The sequence below is a fragment of the Gopherus evgoodei genome, unplaced genomic scaffold, assembly GCF_007399415.2.
Source record: "Gopherus evgoodei ecotype Sinaloan lineage unplaced genomic scaffold, rGopEvg1_v1.p scaffold_142_arrow_ctg1, whole genome shotgun sequence".
NCBI lineage: Eukaryota > Metazoa > Chordata > Testudines > Testudinidae > Gopherus > Gopherus evgoodei.
In genome coordinates, this window is record NW_022059805.1 from 25172 (window position 1) to 46971 (window position 21800).

At 68.7% G+C, this 21800-nt stretch overlaps 2 protein-coding genes across 6 annotated transcripts; one reads left to right on the plus strand and one right to left on the minus strand.

Annotated features, from left to right (window-relative positions):
- The first annotated feature begins 94 nt into the window (after window positions 1–94).
- Window positions 95–6956, plus strand: TSKS (testis specific serine kinase substrate). 2 transcript variants are annotated; one of them, XM_030542818.1, is made up of 11 exons: window positions 95–470; window positions 1837–2050; window positions 2619–2714; window positions 2804–2887; window positions 2963–3046; window positions 3395–3582; window positions 3949–4044; window positions 4295–4444; window positions 4727–4862; window positions 5192–5316; window positions 6242–6956. In XM_030542818.1, the coding sequence occupies exons 1-11, from the start codon at window positions 448–450 to the stop codon at window positions 6348–6350; spliced, it is 1305 nt and encodes a 434-aa protein (XP_030398678.1). In that variant the 5' UTR covers window positions 95–447; the 3' UTR covers window positions 6351–6956. The 2 variants fall into 2 exon arrangements, with proteins under 2 accessions (XP_030398678.1, XP_030398679.1); XM_030542819.1 differs by lacking the exon at window positions 4295–4444.
- A 100-nt stretch (window positions 6957–7056) lies between these two features.
- On the minus strand, window positions 7057–21671 carry LOC115639876 (carnitine O-palmitoyltransferase 1, liver isoform-like). 4 transcript variants are annotated; one of them, XM_030542814.1, is made up of 19 exons: window positions 21553–21640; window positions 18549–18711; window positions 17446–17585; window positions 16866–17037; window positions 16084–16185; window positions 15478–15615; window positions 15136–15213; window positions 14477–14584; window positions 14192–14276; window positions 13270–13465; window positions 12484–12672; window positions 10898–11003; window positions 10403–10519; window positions 9982–10146; window positions 8875–9009; window positions 8341–8493; window positions 7717–7830; window positions 7350–7442; window positions 7057–7213 (listed from the first exon to the last, which is right to left on the minus strand). In XM_030542814.1, the coding sequence occupies exons 2-19, from the start codon at window positions 18687–18689 to the stop codon at window positions 7136–7138; spliced, it is 2310 nt and encodes a 769-aa protein (XP_030398674.1). In that variant the 5' UTR covers window positions 18690–18711; window positions 21553–21640; the 3' UTR covers window positions 7057–7135. The 4 variants fall into 4 exon arrangements, with proteins under 4 accessions (XP_030398674.1, XP_030398675.1, XP_030398677.1 ...); XM_030542815.1 differs by lacking the exon at window positions 21553–21640 and adding an exon at window positions 20547–20630; XM_030542817.1 differs by lacking the exon at window positions 16866–17037 and having other exon boundaries at window positions 21553–21671.
- Window positions 21672–21800: the final 129 nt, after the last annotated feature.

The following is a 21800-nucleotide window of genomic DNA, read 5'->3' on the forward strand; positions in this document are numbered from 1 at the left end:
GACTCCTGGGTTCTCTGGCAGGGGCGGGGTTGGGCTGGGAGCCTGGACTCCTGGGTTCTGTGGCAGGGGAAGTGGGGGCGGGGTTGGGCTGGGAGCCCGGACTCCTGGGTTCTCTGGCAGGGGAAGGGGGGGGCTAGTGGTTAGGGTGTGGCTGGCAGCCCGGTCCCCTGGGTTCTGGCCCCAACTGTTCAGGGCTAGTGGGGCCCATCCCCCTCCATCGTTCTGGTCTCCTAGTTTTGCTTCCCCTTTTCTCGTCCGCGTGGCTCTGCTGCGGCCGCTGGGCTGGAAGGTGCCGCCCTCTGGTTGCCAAATCGCTGCCCCCGGGCTCCCGCCAGCCCTTCCCCCTCCCTTCACCGCCCTCCCTGCCCCACCCGCAGCAGCCATTCACTCAAGTGGGCATGGATGTAATCTCTTCCAGGAAGCCTATGCGTGCCTCAGTTTCCCCCCATGTGCTGCCGGGTTACCTGGAGGTAGGCGGCTCTGCGCAGAGCCCAGGGGCTGGGCGGTGAACGGCTCCTGGCTGGGGCTTGGGCCCTGTGTCAGTGAGAAAACCCCAGTCGCCGGGACTGTTATACCCTGCACCCCTGGTTTGCCGAGCTGGGGCACCCAGGCCAAGGGGCAGTGAGGGCTAGCACCTGAGCTGGGCCAGGGCGTGGGGCTCTGGGCTGACCAAGGCTTTCCTGATACCCACCCGGATGCCAGCTTGTGGAGGGGCGTGTTGCTCCCCGTGATGGTGCCAGGCTTCCTCGGGGTCTGGCTCAGTGTGACTCGCTGGGGGGAGCTCACAGGGGGGCTGCAGGCCCAGTGGTCCAGCCCAAGGGGTGGGTGAAGCCGTGGGGCTGACCCTGGAGAAAGAGTGACACCCTGGGGGGAGGGCGGTGTCTGGCTCCGGGCCTTCCAAATGCTATTCCAAAACTGGTGCCCTCCCTGGCCTCCCCCAGCAGCGTGATGCTGCATTCCGCAAAGAGGGAAACTGAGGCCGAGCTAGCGGGACTTGATCTCAGATCAGCCCAGGCCCAGCCAGGAGCCCTAACCACAAGCCCAGCCTCTGGGTGCAGACACAGCAGACTCCTGGGTTCTCTCCCTGGCTCTGGGAGGGGAGTGGGGTCTGGTGGTTAGAGCAGGGGGCTGCTGGGAGCCAGGGCTCCTGGGTTCTGTTTCCCCTCTGACCTTGGCCCCACGCCTACCAACTGTGGGATCGGGTCCTTTGACAGCAACCGTCCCTCTGCTTCGGAAGCAGCTTTTACCTCGCAGCAATATGGGTGCTATGACACACCCACCAGCCCCTTCCCCTTAAAGAGCCCCAGTGACCTCACAGAACTCTGTTGGGGGGGGCGATGTCATGTGGCACTTGTGAGGTCACAGGGAGCAGCCGGGCAGAGTCGTGGCAAGAGCCCTTCCCATGAGGGGCTGACACCAGCCCCCCCATCGCCCCACACCAAGCTCCAGCCCCTTGTTCTAGTGAACTCCTCTGGCACCAGCCACCTGCCCTTTGCACGAGGCCCCAGCCCTCGCCGGAGGAGCCCCCAGGGGCCCGGCCGGTTCGAACCATGGCCAACGTGGTGGTGAAAACCATCTGGCAGTCGAAGGAAATCAACGAAGCCGGAGACCCCCCCTCTGGGGTGGAGACCCGAGCCCAGAGCACCCGGGACTTGCTGGGCAAAGCCGGCCCCAAGGCCTTCCCCAAGAAGAAGAAAGCCGTGTCCTTCCATGGGTCAGGCCTGGGGGGTGCTGGGGCTGGCAGGGCCGGGGTGGGGGTGGCACAGGCTGGGCTGGGGGGGAGAGGAGAAGGTGGCTGGGAGGCCCTTATGCTGACCCCTGCCCTCCACCCCACAGGGTGGAGCCCCCCCAGGCCAACGAGGCCCCATCCGGCCACCTGAACCTGAAGCGCTCCTCCGCCTGCACCAACGTCTCGCTGCTGAACCTGACGGGTGACGACTCTGAGTCCACGGACGACGGGGCCGGGCGGGGGGCTGCCCCCCTCAGCCCCCCCCTGCCCTCTGGGGACCCTGCTTGGTCTGAGGATGACACAGACCCCCCCACCCCACTGGTGAGACCCCCACCGCCCTGGGGACACCGACTCCCTGACCCCACTGGTCAGACACTCGCTGCCCCAAGGACTCTGCCTGGCGACACTGACCCCCTGACCCCACTGGTGAGGCCCCCACTGCCCCAGGGATCCCACATGGGGACACTGACCCCCCGACCCCACTGGTGAGGCCCCCACTGCCCCAGGGACCCCACCTGGGGACACTGACCCCCCCCCACCCAGCTGGTGAGACCCTCTCACCCTGCCCTCTGTGACCTTGCCTGGGGACACCGACCCACCCATGTGAAAAGAGCCCCCCAAGACCTCTCCCATCAGGAAACCCCTCTGGTCATGCCCTTCCAGCCCCCATGGGGTCCCTCCCCCCAGGGATTAACACTGACTTCTACAGGGAGCCCCCTCTCTCTGGGAACCCCCCACCCCCATAGGGACCAACTCTGGCAGGACACACATTCCCCCCGACCTTACCCTATACGGGGGATGGTAGAATTTGCTCCTTGGGTCCCGGGGAGCGGGGAATTCTGTGCCGGGGGGTCCCTCCCGACCCCCCTCTCACCATCTCCCCCTGCAGGACATGGTGAACAGCGGTCTGGTGCGCGCCAAGGACTCTGTCACCAGCCTCAAGGAGCGGGCGTCCCGGGTCAACCGGCGGGTTCAGAGCCTCCAGGTCTGTCTGCCCCCTCCCCGAGTCAGAGGGTCCCTCCGAGGGGGGTAATGGACCCTCCCCCCACTCACCCCCTACTCTGCCCCCTGCAGAGCGAGTGCTCGATGCTGTGTGACAACCTGGAGCGCCGGCGAAGGGAGGCCGAGGACCTGGAGAAATACTGCACCCAGCTCCAGGTGAGGGGGGCCCCACGCTGGAGGGGGGGTATCCAGCTCCCCAGGTTGCTAACCCCCTTCTCCCCCACAACACAGGAGAGTTGCCATAAGGTCAGCCAGTCGGTGGAAGATGCCGAGATCAAGACCAACGCGCTCAAGAAAAGCTCCGTCCTGCTGGAGGTGAGAGCATGGGGGAGTGGGCACTGCTGGGGGGAAGCCTGGCAGGCTGGGGCACTGCTGCAGGAAGCTTGCAGCACCAGGGTCCCCAGTGGGGGCACTGCTGGGGGGAAGCTTGCAGCACCAGGGTCCCCGCCTGGGGCTCTGCAGCAGGAAACTCGCAGCACCAGGGTCCCCGGCTGGGGCACTGCTGTGTGGAAGCTCGCAGCACCAGGGTCCCCGGCTGGGGCACTGCTGTGGGGAAGCTCGCAGCACCAGGGTCCCTGGCTGGGGCACTGCTGTGGGGAAGCTCGCAGCACCAGGGTCCCCGCTGGGGCACTGCTGTAGGGAAGCTCACAGCCCTGCCCCCAGGAGAAGCTGCGGATGCTACAGCACCAGGCGCAGGGCGGGGAGCTCAGCGGGCAGGAGCCGGAGCAGCGTGCGGCCACAGAGATCGCCAAGCCCAACCAGGACACGGCGGGGGGCAGCCCCACAGACCTCGTCGGCACCCCACAGGGCGTGCAGGGCAGGGAGCCAGGCTCTGCGCTGGAGGAATCCAGGTGAGGGGAGGGGGATAGGAGGGGTCCCAGGTTGTGGGGGAAGGGCTGGGGAGTCTGGCCAGGGTCATGTGGGGTGGTTGGGGGTGGTGGGGAGTTGGGGGAGGGGACTAGGTCATGGGTTGGGGGCATCCTTATACTCCCAGCCCAGGCATGGGGCTGTGGGCCGACCCCTCTCCCCAGGCAGGGGTCTGGCGGGTGGCTGTTGGGGGGCCCTGTCAGCCCAGGCCCCCAATCCATCTCCCCAGGCAGGGGGCTGCAGGTGACTGGGGGAGGCGCCAGCCCCTCGACACCTCTCCCCAGGCAGGGGGCTGGTGGGTGGCTGTGGGGGGCCCCTGCCAGCCCAGCCCCCCATATCCCTCTCCCCAGGCAGGGGGCTGTGCTGCGGATGATCGAGAGGCTGGGGGCCCAATGGGAACGGGAGCACCAGGAGCTGCAGGACCGGCTGGACGAAGCCTTCAGCACGTACGTAGGTCCCCCCCAGGGCACTGCCTCCCCATCTCCTTCCCCCCCCAAGGCATCCCCCTTCCCCCCTCCCACACCCCAGGGCACCTCCCCCCACCTCCCACACCCCAGGGCATTCCCCTCCCACACGCCAGGGCACCTCCCCCTGTCCCATCCCTCCCCGCAGGCCCTAGCTCCCCTTCCCCCCACCCCGGCTGGCTGCAGTGGGCTCAGGCTGGCAGCAGACTCAGGCAGTCCCGCTCCCTGGCAGGGCGAACCGCACGGCCCAGGCCCTGAGCCAGCTCCACACCGAGCTCGAGGGGCTGCGGCAGGTCAAGCCGCTGCTGGAGGACGTGGCCCATCAGCTGGGGAGCCTCAGGGCCCTGGAGCTGCACGACCGGCCCCCCACCAGCTGTGCCAGGTACCAGCAGCTGGGGGAATGATGCAGCTGCGGGTCGGGAGTGAGGGGCCCCAGCAGGGCGCCGTGGCGGGGGCGGGGAGCCTAGGGCTGGGCTGGCAGGGGCTGCGGGTCGGGAGTGAGGGGCACCAGCAGGGCGCCGTGGCGGGGGCGGGGAGCCTAGGGCTGGGCTGGCAGGGGTTGCGGGTCGGGAGTGAGGGGCACTGGCAGGGCTGGGGGGATGGACTGGGAGGAGCAACACCCTGCACTTTCTGTGACCTGTCCTCCCCCCACGCCCCCCCCCAGCCAGGGCTGCGTCAGCACCCAGAGCCTGGGGCAGATGGTGGAGCGCGCGGTGACGCCCCTGCTGGAGGAGCTGAGGCACTGCGGGCTCCCCCCGACCCCCTGCCCCGCCTGCCAGCGCCTGCAGAAAAAGATCCGGGTAAGGGGCAGGGGGAGGATGTGGGGCCCCAGGGCATCTCTCAGGGCCCCAAGCCCCCTCACAACAGGAGGGGGGGTGCTGCAGCAAGACCCTTCACAGGCTGGGACCTCCAGCTGGGCCCCCCCCATGCTACCGCACAGCTCTCCTGCCCCACAGCCAGGGCCCCCCCCCCATGCTACTGCACAGCTCCCATGCCCCACAGCCAGGGGCCACCCCCAATGCTACCCTGTCCCACACTGGGGGGCCTCCCAATGCCTCCACACTGCTCCCCCATGCCCTCCATTCTCCCCAATGTAATGAAGTCTCTTCCCCCCGCACCCCCGGGGCAGGAGCTGGAGCAGGCCGCGTTGGAGACCCACGCACGAGCGGAGACCCTGAGCTCCAACCTGCGCCTGGCCCAGGACGAAGCCCTGAGAGCTAAGACCTATGTGGAACGGGTGCGGCTCAGCCCCCAGTGAGTAACACACCCCCGCCCCCTACACTAGGGCAGATGGGCCAGTGGAACTACCTGACACTGGAATCTAGGGGCCACCGGATCTCCTCTGGGACCCGGAGGAACCGGGGTCACTCTGCCACCCTTGCCCCTGTATGTGTGGGGTGACCCCAGGACTGGGACAGCAAGGGGCTGTGAGTCAGCTGGGGGGCAGGGAAGAGGAAAGCCCGACATCCAAGCGCCACCTCTGATCTTCCCCATCCCGCCCCTGCCGGGTCAGACCAGTGGTCCGTCTAGCCCAGTGACCTGCCTGCCGAAAGCAGCCAGGCCCAGATGCAATTAATCCTGTCGCTGGCTCCCAGCTCCCGAGGTTTGGGGACCCCAGAGCATGGGGCGGCCTCCCTGCCCCTCCTGGCTAATAGGCTTTGACAGACCGACCCCCACGATCTCATTCTTTCCTGAACCCAGTTAGCGTTTTGGTCTCAACAACCCCTGGCAGGGAGTTCCCCAGGTTAATGGCACGTTGGGCAAATAAATCCATCCCCCGGTTTGTTTTAAACCCGCTGCCTGGCACTGGCCTTGGGGGACCCCCGGTTTCTTGTGTCCGGTGAAGGGGTAAATAACACCACCCGAGTCAGATTCTCCACCCCAGGTCCTGCGCTCGGGTGGGTTTTTTGGCCCCCCGTTGCCTTGAGCGGGAGCAGCTCCTGCAGCCCCCAGAGTTTTGTAAGGCTGGTCGGGATTCTGTTTTCCACCCTGAGTTTCCTCTGCTGGTTTGTTCCCTGCATGACTCGTCTGCTAACCCACCCTTGAGTCCTGCACTTTGACTCAGTTTACCAGATCTGAGCAGGAGCTTCCCTCCTCCCCGGGCGCAGCCTGCGGGGCCCCTTGGCAAAGGCTTTCGGGGAGTCCCAGGACGCAGTTGTCTCCTTCTGCCCCTCTGCAGGGAGAAGCCCCCCGGCCTGGACCCCCTCCACGCCCGGCTCAGCTCCCTGCAGGCCCAGCTGTCCCAGGATGGGGGGCCCCAGCCGCCGGCGCCGCCCCAGCCGCACTGACTCCCACCGCACCCACCAATAAAGCGCCCGCCCTGGCCCTGGGCCTGCGTCTCCGCCCCTGCGTGTGTGTCTCTCTCCGGGGAGAGGGGGCAGCAGCCCAGGGCTCTGCCGTGGGGTATGCCATGCGCTCTAGGGCAGATATCTTTAGAGGGGGAGGCATCTAATGACCCCCCCACACCGTGACAGAGGACTCACATTCGTTGCTGTTGGACCTTTATTACCTGGCCGCAGTTGCAGCCAGTGACGCCAGGCTCAGCCCTCCGCCCCCGCCGCTGGGTGGGCCCTGCCCCCCCCAGTCACAATCCCCCTTTACAAATAACACAAAAGCAAACAACTGGGGGGGGCCCTACCCCAGACACCCCGTCAATGGCTGCAGGCCCGGCTGAAAACCCATTTTTTCTGTGTGTGGGGGGGATAAGAATGGCAAAGTCTCCCCCCCCATTTCCTGGGGGCCCATGGGGTAGCTAAAGTGTCACGTTCGGTGGAAGGGGGGGGCCAGCAGAAGGTGGGGGCTTTGTACCCAGCCCAAGCAGCGCCCCCCCACCGCTGTACCAGCCAGTGCCATGATGGGGAAATGCCCCTCCCCTGGGCCAAATCCTGCCCCCTGGGAGTCACCCCAGGCCCCCACTCCTATGCTGCCCCCCCCCACCAGCAGATGCACCAGTGGGGGGCTCTGAACACAAACACAGCCCATGCTCTAGCAGGGTCTCTGTGCCCCATAAGCTTTATTGGGGCGGGGGGAAAATCCAGCTGCCCCCCCCCCCCGCCCGCAGCGCGTCTTCAGGCTACTTGAGGGGCAGGTTGAAGAGAGCCCGGAGGTCGAGCAGAGCCGTCCGGATGTTGGCCCCGAAGCGGTGAGCGTCCTGGGGGAAGACGGGATGGGTTAGCTGGGGGGGCGGGGAAGAGGTTATTGCCATGGGGGGGTTAGAGAGGGATAGATGGGGGGGCGGCAAACAGGCTGCTCCCTCCCCCCCCCCGCCATCCCTGGCCTACACTCACCGTCTCGGTGCTAGAGAACTTGCAGGAGACGTGAAACGTGATGAGGTCTTCGCCAATGATGATGTATGACACCCCGTAGCCGTTATTGTCCACCTGGGGGGCAGAGAACCCAGGAGTTCTGGCGCCCACCCCTCCCTGCTGTAACCACTAGACCCCGCTCCCCCCTCCCAGAGCCTGGGAGAGAACCCAGGAGTCCTGGCTCCTAGCCCTTCCCTGCTCTAACCACTAGACCCCGCTCCCCCCCCCGGCCCCCGCTCCCAGAGCCTGGGAGAGAACTGAGGAGTCCTGCCTCCCAAACCTCTGCTCCCACCACTAGACCCCACTCCCCTCCCCGAGCTGGGAGAGAACCCAGGCATCTGGCACTCACTGGCCCGAAGCCACCCCCGCAGGAGATGTAGTCGGGGTGGTTCTTGAGGTCGAAGAGCTCAAGCTGCTGGATGGGGGTCTGGCTGGTTGACAGGCCCCATGGCTCTGACAGCACCTGCAAGGCAAGGCCGGGGGGAGCGGGGGCAGGGTTGGGGGGGGCACAGTCCTGATCGCCCTGCCCCCAAAAGACCCACCCCCTTCTGCAAGGCCCACCCCTTCCTGCTTCAAGCTCCACCCCTGGACCCCCACCCCACACACCCAGCCCTGCCCTCTGGATCCTCCCAGTCTGTGCCCACCGCACGCCTCCCTGTGATTGCCTCTCCTCTTCAAGGCCTGCCCCTCTGGTACCCCAAGTCCCACCTCCTGGGTCCCCAAGCCACACCCCCTCCCTGCGATCACCCCACCGCCTTGGTCTCCCAACTTCTGCCCAGAGACTGCCTGCCCCTGTACCCCTAAACCCTGCCCCTCCTAGAAATTACCCCACCCCTGTGACCCAAACCCCGCCCCCTCTTCGAGATTGCCACTCCCCCTTCAAGCCCCACCCCTGTGCCCCAAGCCCCACCCCCTCCTGGAGATTGCCCCTCCCCCTCTTCAAGCCCCAGAGCACCCCCCCACACCCACGTACCTCCCTGAGGAAGGGGGAGTCCACACCCAGGTACTTGGAGACCACGTAGAGGCAGAAGAGGTGGCGGTCGATGCCCGCGCCCATCATGGCCCGGCGGTACAGGGTCTGGTGCTTGGCGGCCGCCACTCGGAACAGGGCCAGGCGCTGGGCAGCCTGGGGGGACGGACGGACGCGGGAGCGAGAGGGGAAGGACCAAAGGCAGCTGGCACGACGCTGGGGACAAGCCGAGGGCTTTGGGGGCAGAGCACTGGCCGGGCAGAGGCTCTGGGAGCGCCGGGGAAGGCGGCGCCGGCAGTTCTCTCCGCACTGCGTTCAGGGGTGCTGGATAGTGCCCCCCGGCTCCACCACCTGCCTCTCCCACCGGCGGGAACCCCCTGGAAGTTGGTCCCGGAAGCGGTGGGGGGGCCTCGACTCATCCAGACAGGGGCGGCTCCCCCCAGACTCCCCTGCCCCCTTCACCCCTCCCCCACAGCCTCCGTCCCGCTTTTGCGGCTGGGTCCCCCGAGGTGGGAGGCCCCTGCTCCCCCCACTCACGCTCTGGGCAGAGTCCGTCATGGCGCGGACGAAGTTGCAGGACTCGATGGAGCAGGAGCGGACGGTCTCCGTGCGTCCCTCGCGGAACAGCCGCGTCATGGCGGCCTCATAGGTCAGGCAGAACTTCCCTTTGTCCTGCGGGGGAGAGGGGGGGCTTAGATGGGGACCCCTTGCCCGGCACTGGGACATGGCCCCTCGGGCGGGGGGCATGCTCAGGCCGTGGGCAGGGCCGTATCTGGAACTGCACCAGCTGCAGGGCCAGCTGGATGAAGCCGTTGGGGCTGGGGCAGGCCATAGGGTGGGGGCACGGGACAAGCCATGGGGCTGAGGCTGGTCATGGGGCAGGGCTGTACCCAGAAGTGCGCCAGCTGCAGGGCCAGTTGGATAAAACCATCAGGGCTGGGGCAGGCTGTGGAGCAGGGGCTGGCCGTGGGGCAGGCTGTGGGGCTGGGGCAGGCCGTGGGGCAGGGCTGTACCCAGAAGTGCGCCAGCTGCAGGGCCAGTTGGATAAAGCCATCAGGGCTGGGGCAGGCTGTGGAGCAGGGGCTGGCCGTGGGGCAGGCTGGGGCAGGCTGTGGAGCAGGGGCTGGCTGTGGGGCTGGGGCAGGCCGTGGGGCAGGGCCGTACCCGGAAGTGCGCCAGCTGCAGGGCCAGCTGGATGAAGCTGTCGAGGCCGGGGCAGGCTGTGGAGCAGGGGCTGGCCGTGGGGCAGGCTGTGGGGCTGGAGCAGGCCGTGGGGCAGGGCCGTACCCGGAAGTGTGCCAGCTGCAGGGCCAGCTTGATGAAGCTGTCGGGGCCGGGGCAGGCTGTGGAGCAGGGGCTGGCCGTGGGGCAGGCTGTGGGGCTGGGGCAGGCCGTGGGGCAGGGCCGTACCCGGAAGTGCGCCAGCTGCAGGGCCAGCTGGATGAAGCTGTCGGGGCCGGGGCAGGCTGTGGAGCAGGGGCTGGCCGTGGGGCAGGCTGTGGGGCTGGGGCAGGCCGTGGGGCAGGGCCGTACCCGGAAGTGCGCCAGCTGCAGGGCCAGCTGGATGAAGCTGTCGGGGCCGGGGCAGGCTGTGGAGCAGGGGCTGGCTGTGGGGCTGGGGCAGGCCGTGGGGCAGGGCCGTACCCGGAAGTGCGCCAGCTGCAGGGCCAGCTGGATGAAGCTGTCGGGGCTGGTGCGACATTTCTTGATCAGCCCCTTGCCGAAGTCCTTGAAGGCGAACGTGTGGAAATCGACGTCGTCGGCCAGGGCCTGGGCGGCCCGCAGGGAGCCCTGGATCACCTGCCGGCACTAGGGGGGCGGAGGGGGCAGGTGTCAGACCAGAGATCTGCCCCCAAATGCCCCCCGCTGCCTTGCCCAGGCCCCGCCCCCATTCCTTTGGCGCCACCCCAGGCCCCGCCCCTGCTTTCCTTTGGCTCCACCCCTATCCCAGGCCCCACCCCCACATTATTTTGGCTCCATCCTCCTTTGAGACCAGCCCCCTTCCCTCTGCCCCTATACCCCCCACCCTCAGCCCCTCCTGTGCCCAGGCCCCGCCCCGGCTCACCTCCTCGGGGATCTCCCACTGCAGTTTTTGGGGTGGGGGGATGCTGGGGTCCAGCTCCCCCTTGCAGTGACCGTCCACGCCGTAGCCCAGCTGGAAGACATCTGTGGCCAGCGTGTACTGCGGGCGATGGGGGAGACACAGGCAGCTGAGAACCCAGGTGTCCGGGCTCCCACCTCCTCCGCCCTAACCCCTGAAATGGGGAGGGAACCCAGGCATCCAGGCTCCCAGCTCCCCCACCACGCCCCCCGGAGCAGGGAGGGAACCCAGACATCCGGCCTCCCACCTCCCCCACCCCCAGAGTGGGGAGGGAACCCAGGCATCTAGCCTCCCAGCTCCCCCACCTCACCCCTCAGAGTGGGGAGGGAACCCAGACATCCAGCCTCCCAGCTCCCCCACCCCACCCCCCAAAGTGGGGAGGGAACCCAGGCATCCAGCCTCCCAGCTCCCCCACCCCACCCCCCAGAGTGGGGAGGGAACCCAGGCATCCGGGCGTACCTCCCAGAGGTGGCCCATGATGGGGGCATCGGCCCAGGAGTGCTCCGCGTTCAGGCCAATCTTGCCGTTGCGGAAGACGATCAGGGTGAAGGATTTGTCAAACCACCTGCAAGGGGGCAGCCACAGGGTGAGGCCCAGACCTGGGGAATGGGGGTGCATGGCTGGGGGCAGGCAGGCCAGCCGGGGTCCAGGGAAGGAAGGGGAGGGGGGCGCTGCAGGGTCCCCCCGCCATGGAGACCAAGGAGGGGCCCTGGAGTGACTGAGGGATTGCGGGAGTCCTTGGGGGGGGGCACCTCCCTGCTGGCGGTCCTGGAGAGTGGGGGCAGGGAAGGTGGGCGGAGCTGGGAGGTACTGGGGCCTGGGGGTAATTGGTGGGAGTGGGGGGGGCAGAAGGGCTGGGGGCTGCCACCCCCACCCACCTGTCATAGGGGACCTGGGGAGGGAAACGGGGGTTATTCGTGGGGGGGATCTCACGGGAGCTGCCAGGGAGGAGGCTGGCGGGATTGGGGGGGAGTCTTCAGGTGGAGCAGGTCGGGGGGGAGAGTTGGAAGGTCAGGGAGGGGCTTGGGGTGGGCCGGGGTTCCCCACCTGTTATGGCACTGCCTGTGCAGCAGGGTCTTGGTGTAGCGGATCAAGGGGGGGGGGAGACTTGGGAGGTCAGAGAGGGGTTCGGGGGGGCTGGGGTCCCCCACCTGTTGTGGCACTGCTCATGCAGCAGGGCCTTGGCGTAATGGGTCAGGGGGGAGAGCGGGGGTCGGGGTCCCCCACCTGTCGTGGCATTGCCCATGCAGCAGGGCCTTGGCATAGCGGGTCGGGAGTGGGGGTTTGGGGGGGGTCCCCAACCTGTCGTGGCACTGCCCATGCAGCAGGGCCTTGGCGTAGCGGGTTGGGGGGACGGGGGTTCGGGGGGGGTGGGGTCCCCCACCTGTCATGGCACTGCCCGTGCAGCAGGGCCTTGGCGTAGCAGGTCGGGAGGGAGTGGGGGAGTTCGGGGGGTGGGGTCCCCCACCTGTTGTGGCACTGCCCGTGCAGCAGGGCCTTGGCGTAGCGGGTCGGGGGTGGGGTCCCCCACCTGTCGTGGCACTGCCCGTGCAGCAGGGCCTGGGCGTAGCGGGTCGGGGGGAGGGGGGGCAGGGTCCCCCACCTGTCATGGCACTGCCCGTGCAGCAGGGCCTGGGCGTAGCGGGTCGGGGGGAGAGGGGCTCGGGGGGTGGGGTCCCCCACCTGTCGTGGCACTGCCCGTGCAGCAGGGCCTTGGCGTAGCAGGTCGGGGGGGAAGGGGGTTCGGGGGGGACCCCCACCTGTCGTGGCACTGCCCGCGCAGCAGGGCCTGGGCGTAGCGGGTTGGGGGGGGAGTTGAGGGGTATGGGGGGCTCGGGGGTGCACGGTCCCCCACCTGTCGTGGCACTGCCCGTGCAGCAGGGCCTGGGCGTAGCAGGTTGGGGGGGGAGTTGAGGGGTATGGGGGGCTCGGGGGTGCGCGGTCCCCCACCTGTCGTGGCACTGCCCGTGCAGCAGGGCCTTGGCGTAGCAGGTTGGGGGGGGAGTTGAGGGGTATGGGGGGCTCGGGGGTGCGCGGTCCCCCACCTGTCGTGGCACTGCCCGTGCAGCAGGGCCTTGGCGTAGCGATCCAGCGCCCGGCCCGGCTCGGGGCCCAGCAGCCCCTGCTCCGTGGTGTCCAGCGTGAGGAAAAAGGCAGCTCGTTCCACCGCCCGGAGCGACTCCTGGTTCCGGCCCGACCCGAAGTACGTCTGGCGGGCCCGGGCCCATGGCTCCCTGTGCGGGGGGGGTCAGCCCAGCCAGTGCTGCCCCTCCCCCTCCCCTGCCCCACTGGGTGCCCACATCCCCCTTTGCCCCCGTCAGCTCCCATTCACCCTTCCGCCAGCACCTGCCTAATGCACCCCCCACTTGTCTCCCGTCCCTCTCCCTGGTCCCCCCCGCTCCCCCATTCCCATCCCCCTAAGTCCCACCCTGCCCATTGCCTCCCCGGTTCCCATCCCCCTAGGTCCCACCCTGCCCATTGCCCCCCCGTTCCCATCCCCCTAAGTCCCACCCTGCCCATTGCCTCCCCAGTTCCCATCCCCCTAGGTCCCACCCTGCCCATTGCCCCCCCGTTCCCATCCCTCTAATTCCCACCCTGCCCATTGCCCCCCCCCGTTCCCATCCCCCTGGGTCCCACCCTGCCCATTGCCCCCCCGTTTCCATCCCCCTAGGTCCCACCCTGCCCATTGCCCCTCCCATTCCCATCCCCCTAGGTCCCACCCTGCCCATTGCCCCCCCGTTCCCATCCCCCTAGGTCCCACCCTGCCCATTGCCCCCCCTGTTCCCACCCCCCTAGGTCCCACCCTGCCCATTGCCCCCCCCCGCTCTCACCGGGGCCCGGCAGTCAGGGCGGCCAGGGTCTCCTCGCCGGGCGCGGGGGGCACGGGGTCATCCAGGATCCGCTGGAATTGGGCCTGCAGCTCGCGGGGGCCCAGCAGCTGCCCCCCATGGTACAGCCCCACGCGAAAGAAGCGGCCGGCATGGAAAACAGCGATGTGCCGGCTGTCCTGCCGGTGCTGCAGTGAATCTGGGGGGGAGCGGGATGTGGGGGCCAGGCGGGGGGGCCGCCCCTTGGCCGTCCCCACCCCAGGCAAAACACCTGGCACCAATCCCTCCCCTCCTGCAGCAGCCCACCCCAGTTAACATCCAGCCCCCCAGAGATCCCCCACCCCTCTCTGAGACCCTGAGTTCCCTCTGCCTCTCCCTGGGGGTCCACCCCTCTCTGAGCCCCCCCCCGGGCCCCTCACCCTTCTCTAGGGGCCACCCTACTCTGAGACCCCCCACTGGGCCCCTCAAACTTCTTTGGGGGTCATCTCACTCTGAGACCCCCCCAACACTGTGTCCCCTCATCTCTCTGGGGGTCACCCCACTCTGAGCCCCCACTGGGTCCCCTGCCCTTCCCTGCGGGGGTCACCCCACTCTGACACCCCCCCACTGGGTTCACTCGGCCTCTCCCTGGGGGGCCACCCCTCTCTGAGCCCCCCTGCACTGGGCTCCCCACCCCTCTCACTGGGGGTCATCCCACTCTGAGACCCCCACAGCTTCTCCCTGGGGGGATCACCCCTCTCTGAGACCCCCCCACTAGGCCACCCACCCCACTCTGGGGCTCATCCCAGTCCAAGGCACCTCAGCGGTAAGAGGGGGTGTACTTGCTATCTGCAAGGTATTTAATCTGGTGCAAAGCTTTCATCCCAGGGCTTCAGTGGGAGGTGACCCCCTCCTCACCGGGGAGGGGGGCCGGGGGGGGTCCTACCTGCCTCCACTCCAGGGACACGGGTGGTGTTGAACATGCGTTCGTACTGCGCAGAGCACATGGGCAGGGTGCCCTGGATCATCAGCTGGGGGCGCAGGGAGGGAGTCAATCACCCCTGAGAGCCCCCCCCCATAATGCAGCCCCCTGCCCCATGCCAGGGGAGACCCACCGCCCTCATGGCACAGCCCCCTGCCGAGGCTCCTTGCCGAGGCCCCTCCCCTCTCTGCCCCCGACTGCCCCCATTGGCCAGGCGCCCCCTGTCGGACGGCCCCCGCCCCCCCTCACCGGTTTGATCTGCTCGCGGTTCAGCAGACGCCGATAGAGCAGCAGGGCGTGGACCACGTTCCCCGCCCGGGCGGCCTGCAGGGGGGTCGGGGTGACGTACAGGAAATCCTGAGGGGGGGAGAAGGGGGTTAGGGACCAGGCTATACATGGGGGACCCCCGTATGCCCCCCCATGGGGCTAGAGCAGGGTACAGGGAGGGGGGCCCCCGTACGCCCCCCATGGGGCCAGAGCAGGGTACAGGGAGCAGGGCCCCCATATGCCCCCCCACGGGGCCAGAGCAGAGTACAGGGAGGGGGCCCCCATATGCCCCCGCATGGAGCCAGAGCAGGGTACAGGGAGGGGGGCCCCCATGCGCCCCCCCACGGGGCCAGAGCAGGGTACAGGGAGCAGGGCCCCCATATGCCCCCCCACGGGGCCACAGCAGGGTACAGGGAGGGGGGCCCCCATATGCCCCCCCATAGGGCCAGAGCAGGGTACAGGGAGAGAGGCCCCTGTATGCCCCCCCACGGGGCCAGAGCAGGGTACAGAGAGGGGGGCCCCCGTATGCACCCCATGGGGCCAGAGCAGGGTACAGGGAGGGGGGCCCCGTACGCCCCCCCACGGGGCCAGAGCAGGGTACAGAGAGGGGGCCCCCATATACCCTCCCCGAAAGGACTTACCATGGCATAGTAGTTGCTGTTTACCATCAGGGGGCCCCGGCCCCGCAGGTAAACGTATTCTTCCCACCAATCGCTCACCTGGGTGGGGGACAAGGGTAAAGGGAGTCAGAGACCCCCCCACTGAGCCCCCCACTGCCTCACAGCACAACCCCTGCCTTCTGAGCCCCCCCAGAGCAGCATGGTGCTCCCCCCACTGAACCCCCCACCCCCTCGCAGCAGTGCCCCCCACTGAGCCTCCCACTCCCTTGCAGCACAGCGCCCCCTTCTGAGCCCCCACAGCAGCATGGTGCCCCCCACTGAGCCCCCCCACAGCATGGTGCCCCCCCAGCCCGGCTCACTCACGTAGTTGGTGGCCCACCAGGACTTGAGGGTCAGGTACCACTGCAGACGGGGGCCCAGCGAGTGCTCGAAGTCCCGGCCCAGGGCGGCCGTGTGCTGGAAGTGCGAGTCCGACAGCAGGGGGCGCATTGACTCCAGGTACTGGGGGGGCCAAAGTCGGGGGGAGACCCCCCCAAACCAGGGAATGTCAGCTCAACTGCGCCCAGCCCCACCCAGCGTCTCCCCACGTGCCCCCCAGGACTCCTCCTCCACCAGCGCCAGTCCCCCAGAACCCCCCTTCCCAGGACCCCCCAACTTCCCCCCCTCCAGCCCCCAGGGGGGCCCAGACCCCCCCAGGACTCCCCCTCCACCAGCACCAGTCCCCCAGAACCCCCCTTCCCAGGAGCCCCCAACTTCCCCCCCTCCAGCCCCCAGGGGGGCCCAGACCCCCCCCAGGACTCCCCCTCCACCAGCACCAGTCCCCCAGAACCCCCCTTCCCAGGACCCCCCAACTTCCCCCCCCAGCCCCTATGGTGGCCCAGACTCCCCCCAGGATTCCCCCCAGCCACCAGCCCCCCTCCGAGGACCCAGACCCCACTTCCCTAGATTCTCCCCCCCCCGGTCGCTCACCCGCTGCACCGTGTCCCTGATGGGGGGCACGGGGAGCCGTGGCAGGGATGCCTGGTAGCTGTACAGCATGGGCCTGCGGCCAGCAAAGATCTTCACCAGCGCCTGGGGGGGCAGAGCAGTGACCCCCAACCGGCCAACTGGGGAGAGAGCCCCCCCGCCCCCCGCAAGCCTGCCAAGGACACACCCAGGCTGGGGGCACTCGGTTCCAAGCCTTCCCCCCTCCCCAGCCCCACGGCACCGCCCAGCTCGGTCCCTGCCCCCCCCAGATAGTTTCAGTCCCCCCATCCTAGCTCCTGCCTGCTCCACCATGGTACATGCCAGGTCTGAGCCGCAGCAGCATGGGGGCACCCCCTGTGGCCCATCGCAGCCCCCCCAGCCCTGCATGGGGCCCCCCAGAAGGGACCAGCCCTCCCCCACCTGCAGCCCTAGGATGTACCCGCCCACCACATGGCCCCGGGGCCCCCGGCACATCCCAGCCCCTGCCCATGGGGTCACCCAGAAGGGACCTGTCCCCCCGGGGCCCCCGGCATGTCCCAGCCCCCCAGGGCCCCCGGCACGTCCCAGCCCCTGCCCATGGGGTCCCCCAGAAGGGACCTGTCCCCCCGGGCCCCCGGCACGTCCTAGTCCCCCTGGACCCTTGGCACGTCCCAGCCACCCGGCACGTCCCAGCCCCCCCGGGCCCCCGGCACGTCCCAGCCACCCGGCACGTCCCAGCCCCCCGGGCCCCCGGCACGTCCCAGCCACCCGGCACGTCCCAGCCCCCCCGGGCCCCCGGCACGTACCAGCCAGCACTTGGTGGCGTGGGAGGGGCGGCCGTGCTCCTCGCCCATCCAGCCGTGGTAGCAGAGCAGGGCCCGCAGGGCGCCCCGCATGGTCACCACCAGCCCCAGCCACAGCAGGGTGGCGAAGGCCAGAGCCCCCAGCCCCGCCCGGGCCGGCTCCGACAGGTACGCGCTGCGGGGGGCGGGGTGGGGTCAGCGGGGGGCCCCCCGAGCCCCCCAGCACCACCTCCCTCCCCCCAAACACCCCCGCCCAGCCCCCTTCCTCAGCCCCATACGCCCCCTGGCCCTGCCCCCCGAGCCCCCCAGCCCTGCCCTCCTCTGTGCCCCCCAGCCCAGCCTCCCTCCCCCTCAAACACCCCCGCCCAGCCCCCTTCCCTCAGCCCCACACACCCACTGGCCCTCCCCCCAAAGGCCTTCCACCCCCCGTCAGAGCCCCCCAGCCCTGCCTCCCTCCCCCAGCCCCACACACCTCCCTGGCCCTGCCCCCCCCGTGCCCTCTCCAGTGCCCCTGAGCCCCCACCCCTTCCTTCCTCCCCCAGCCCCACACGTATCCCTGCCCCTGCCCCCATGCCCCCCCCACCTGGCGGGCAGGTGCTCCGTGATCTTGCCGATGAGCCCCATGGAGGGGTCGAGGCGGGAGGCCTGGCTGGCCAGGATGGCTGCGGCCATGACCAGCCAGCTGGCCGGGCTGGCGGGGAACATGCCCGTCACCAGGCTGTTCTGTGGGGGGAGATGGGGGTCAGCGGGGGGTGGGGAAGCAGCACAGGGCCAGGCCGGAGCCCAGATCCTCCCCCCCAGCTCCCTGATCCCAGCTCTGACCCCACAGCTCCTCACTCTGACCCCCCAACTCCCCCCAGATCCCGACTCCTCACTCTGACCCCCCAACTCCCACCTGATCCCCGCTCCTCACTCTGACCCCCCCAACTCCCCCCAGATCCCCACTCCTCACTCTGACCCCCCCAACTCCCCCAGATCCCCGCTCCTCACTCTGACCCCCCAACTCCTCTCCAGATCCCGACTCCTCACTCTGACCCCCCAACTCCCCCCAGATCCCCGCTCCTCAGTCTGACCCCCCCAACTCCTCTCCATATCCCCACTCCTCGCTCTGACCCCCCCACTCCCCCCAGATCCCCGCTCCTCACTCTGACCCCCCAACTCCCCCCAGATCCCCGCTCCTCACTCTGACCCCCCCCAACTCCCCCCAGATCCCCGCTCCTCAGTCTGACCCCCCCCAACTCCCCCAGATCCCCGCTCCTCACTCTGACCCCCCGACTCCCCCCAGATCCCCGCTCCTCACTCTGACCCCCCCACTCCCCCCAGATCCCCGCTCCTCAGTCTGACCCCCCCAACTCCCCCAGATCCCCGCTCCTCAGTCTGACCCCCCCACTCCCCCCAGATCCCCGCTCCTCAGTCTGACCCCCCCAACTCCCCCCAGATCCCCGCTCCTCAGTCTGACCCCCCCAACTCCCCCAGATCCCCGCTCCTCACTCTGACCCCCCCAACTCCCCCCCAGATCCCGACTCCTCACTCTGACCCCCCAACTCCCCCCAGATCCCCGCTCCTCACTCTGACCCCCCAGATCCCCGCTCCTCAGTCTGAGCTCTCAGCTCCCCCCACCCCCGATTTCCGCCCCACAGTCAGACCCCACAGCTCCTCCCCAGCCCAGTGGGGTCTCCCCCATACCCGGAGCCGGGTGATTTTCTTCTTCCAGGAGCGCAGGCCGGCCAGGTAGACTTGCTTCAGGGCCGCATGGCTGAGCCGCAGGTCGACCCCCTCGGGCGAGACCGTGAACTGGAACGCCACGGCCTGGTGAGCCTCCGCCATGGCTGGGGGGCGCTAGCGGGCGCTGGGGCAGAGAGAGAGGGGCCATCGGGCGGGGCACGGACATGCCAGGATGCCTGGGTCCTACCCCAGTGCTAAGGGGGGGCTGGGAGTCAGGAGACTAACCCCCCTAAGGCTCTGGGGAGAGCCTCAGACACCCAGCCCCTGTGCCCCACCCCAAAGGGGTCCCCATATATCCAGCCCCCGCGCCCCACCCCAGAGGGGTCCCCGGACACCCAGCCCCCGTGCCCCACCCCAGAGGGGTCCCTGGACACCCAGCTCCCGCACCCCACCCCAGAGGGGTCCCCGGACACCCAGCCCCCGCACCCCACCCCAGAGGGGTCCCTGGACACCCAGCCCCCGCGCCCCACTCCAGAGGGGTCTCTGCATACCCAGCCCTGCGCCCCACCCCAGAGGGGTCCCCAGACACCCAGCCCCCACAACCCATCCCAGAGAGGTCCCCATATATCCAGCCCCCGAGCCCCACCCCAGAGGGGTCCCCAGACACCCAGCCCCCACAACTCACCCCAGAGGGGTCCCCGGACACCCAGCCCCCGCACCCCACCCCAGAGGGGTCCCTGGACACCCAGCCCCCGTGCCCCACTCGAGGGGTCTCTGCATACCCAGCCCTGCGCCCCACCCCAGAGGGGTCCCCAGACAGCCCCCACAACCCATCCCAGAGAGGTCCCCATATATCCAGCCCCCGAGCCCCACCCCAGAGGGGTCCCCAGACACCCAGCCCCCACAACTCACCCCAGAGGGGTCCCCGGACACCCAACCCCCAGTGCTTCACTCCAGAGGGATCCCTGGACACCCAGCCCCTGTGCCCCACTCCAGAGAGGTCCCTGAATTCTCAGCCCCTGCACCTCCACCACTCCCCCCGTCCCACCTACGCTGGGGACTCGTCCCTGGGGTCATTCCCCTCCCTGCTCAAAGCCAGCCCCTTATTTACAGGCTGGCTCCAGCCCAACCTGGCTGCCGAGCCCACGGGCACAGAACTGTGCGTAGGGACCTGCCGCCAGGCTTAGCCCCCCGCACACCTGCCCTGTGGGGATCAGCGGAGCTGGGGCTCCCGGCACCTCTCACTCTGTGGCAGGTTTTCTGCCCCTTTCTTCAGCCTCTTCTCTGCCCCCAGCCCCCCCGGACCAACCTCCCTCTCACCCGGGGACTTGGCGCCAGCCCCAGGACCGAACTCCCTCTGCCCCCACCCCCCCGAGTATCCCCCATTAGCCCTTTGGCCCCAGCACCACAGAGGGAGCTCCTGGCCTGACTCCGGCCGGTTGTGGGGGCAGAGAGAGGCCCCCTCCCTGGGGGGTATCACGGACACCTGCCATACCTGGGCACTGCCAACGGGCCCAGACCTGCCACACCAGCCGGTCCAGCCCCAGCTCCACAATTACCTCACCCCTGATGCGCTGCTGAGGTCACAATCCAGCACCCCAGCACGGTGTGGGGGGGGGAGACATCTCAGACTCCCAGGGAGTGGGAGGAAGGAAGAGATCCTGTCTCTCCCCTACCCCCTGCTCTAACCACTAGACCCCATTCCCCTCCCAGAGCCAGGGATGGAACCTGGGAGTCCTGCCCACAGCCCCCCAGCTCTAACCAATAGATCCCACTCTCCTCACAGGGCTGGGCAGGGAACCCAGGAGTCCTGGCTCCCAGCCCAACCCTGCCCCCAGGCACTTCACAGCCCCACCCCAACCCAGATCAGAACCCCCTGCCCCCAATCGCACCAGACTCTGCACAGCCCCTGACCCAGAACGGGCCCCACTGGCCGGGCGCTGTCCAGCCCCACAGCAGCACGCAGTCCCTGCCCCACAGCCCTCCCAGTTTAAGCAGATCAAAGCAGGCTTGCTGTACCTCTGGGGAAACTGAGGCTGGGAAGGAGGGAAGAGGTGGAATACAACCCAGGAGTCCGGAGGCCAGCTGCCCAGTTGTGCCTGGGAAACACGTCCCCAGCCAGGGACCTTTACTCCCTGGCTCCCAGGAGACGCTCTGGGGGCTGTGACCTTCCCCGCACTCACAGGAAGGGACCTGGGCTCAGATAACATACCGGGCTGCCAGAGCAGAACCTTGGTACTCAGGACGCCTGGGTTCCATCCCTGGCTCTGAGAGGGGAGTGGGGTCTAGTGGTTAGAGCGGGGGGGCTGGGAGCCAGGACTCCTGGGTTCTCTTCCAGGCTCGGGGGGGCTAGTGGGTTAGAATGGGGAGGCTCCAACCCACTAGACCCTTCACTGCTCCCAAGGAACCCAGGAGTCCTGGCTCCCAGCCCCCTCCTCCGCTACACCCCCTACCCATCTTGCCCCCCCCACACCCTGCACTCAGCACCCATCGATCACAGACGGCCCAGGGAGCATCCTCCTTCACCCTGGGGATCCCGGACCCAGCGATGCCCCCCCTTCTCCCCACATCCCATCAGCCCCTGAGAGACAGGCTCCCCCGGGGGCTGGAATCTCAATTCAAAGGATATCGATGGGCTGGGGAAACAAACCGCCTGTCAGCTCCCCGAGCCGGGGAGAGAACCCAGGAGTCCTGGCTCCCAAACAACCTCCCACCGCTCTAACCACTAGGCCCCGCTCCCCCCTCCTCCAGCCAGAGAGAGAACCCAGGAGTCCTGACTCCTGAACACCCCACCCCCGCGCTCTAACCACTAGACCCCTCTCCTCCCTCCTCCAGCCATACAGAGGACCCAGGAGTCCTGACTCCCAAACACCCTCCCTGCTCTAACCACTAGACCCCGCTCCCCCCTCCTCCAGCCATACAGAGAACCCAGGAGTCCTGACTCCCAAACACCCTCCCTGCTCTAACCACGCCCCTTCAGCCAGAGAGAGAACCCAGGAGTCCTGGCTCCCAGCCCCCCACTCACCTTTCTGCCCGCAGGATCCGAGCCGGGGTGTCCGCTGGAAGCGGTTGGCAGCGTCCTGAGACCGCCACCCCCAGGCTGGGGACGGGCCCCTCCCTGCTGCCCCCTCCCCTCTCCCTTCGTGTCCCTTCGCCACCTGCTAGCCCATCCCCCCTTTCTAGCCTGCTCCCCCCTCGCCCCACCCCGCCCCTCTGCCCCCTGCCCCACTCGCCCCTCGCCCAGCTGTTCGCGGCGGCGCCGGGGCCTCCCGG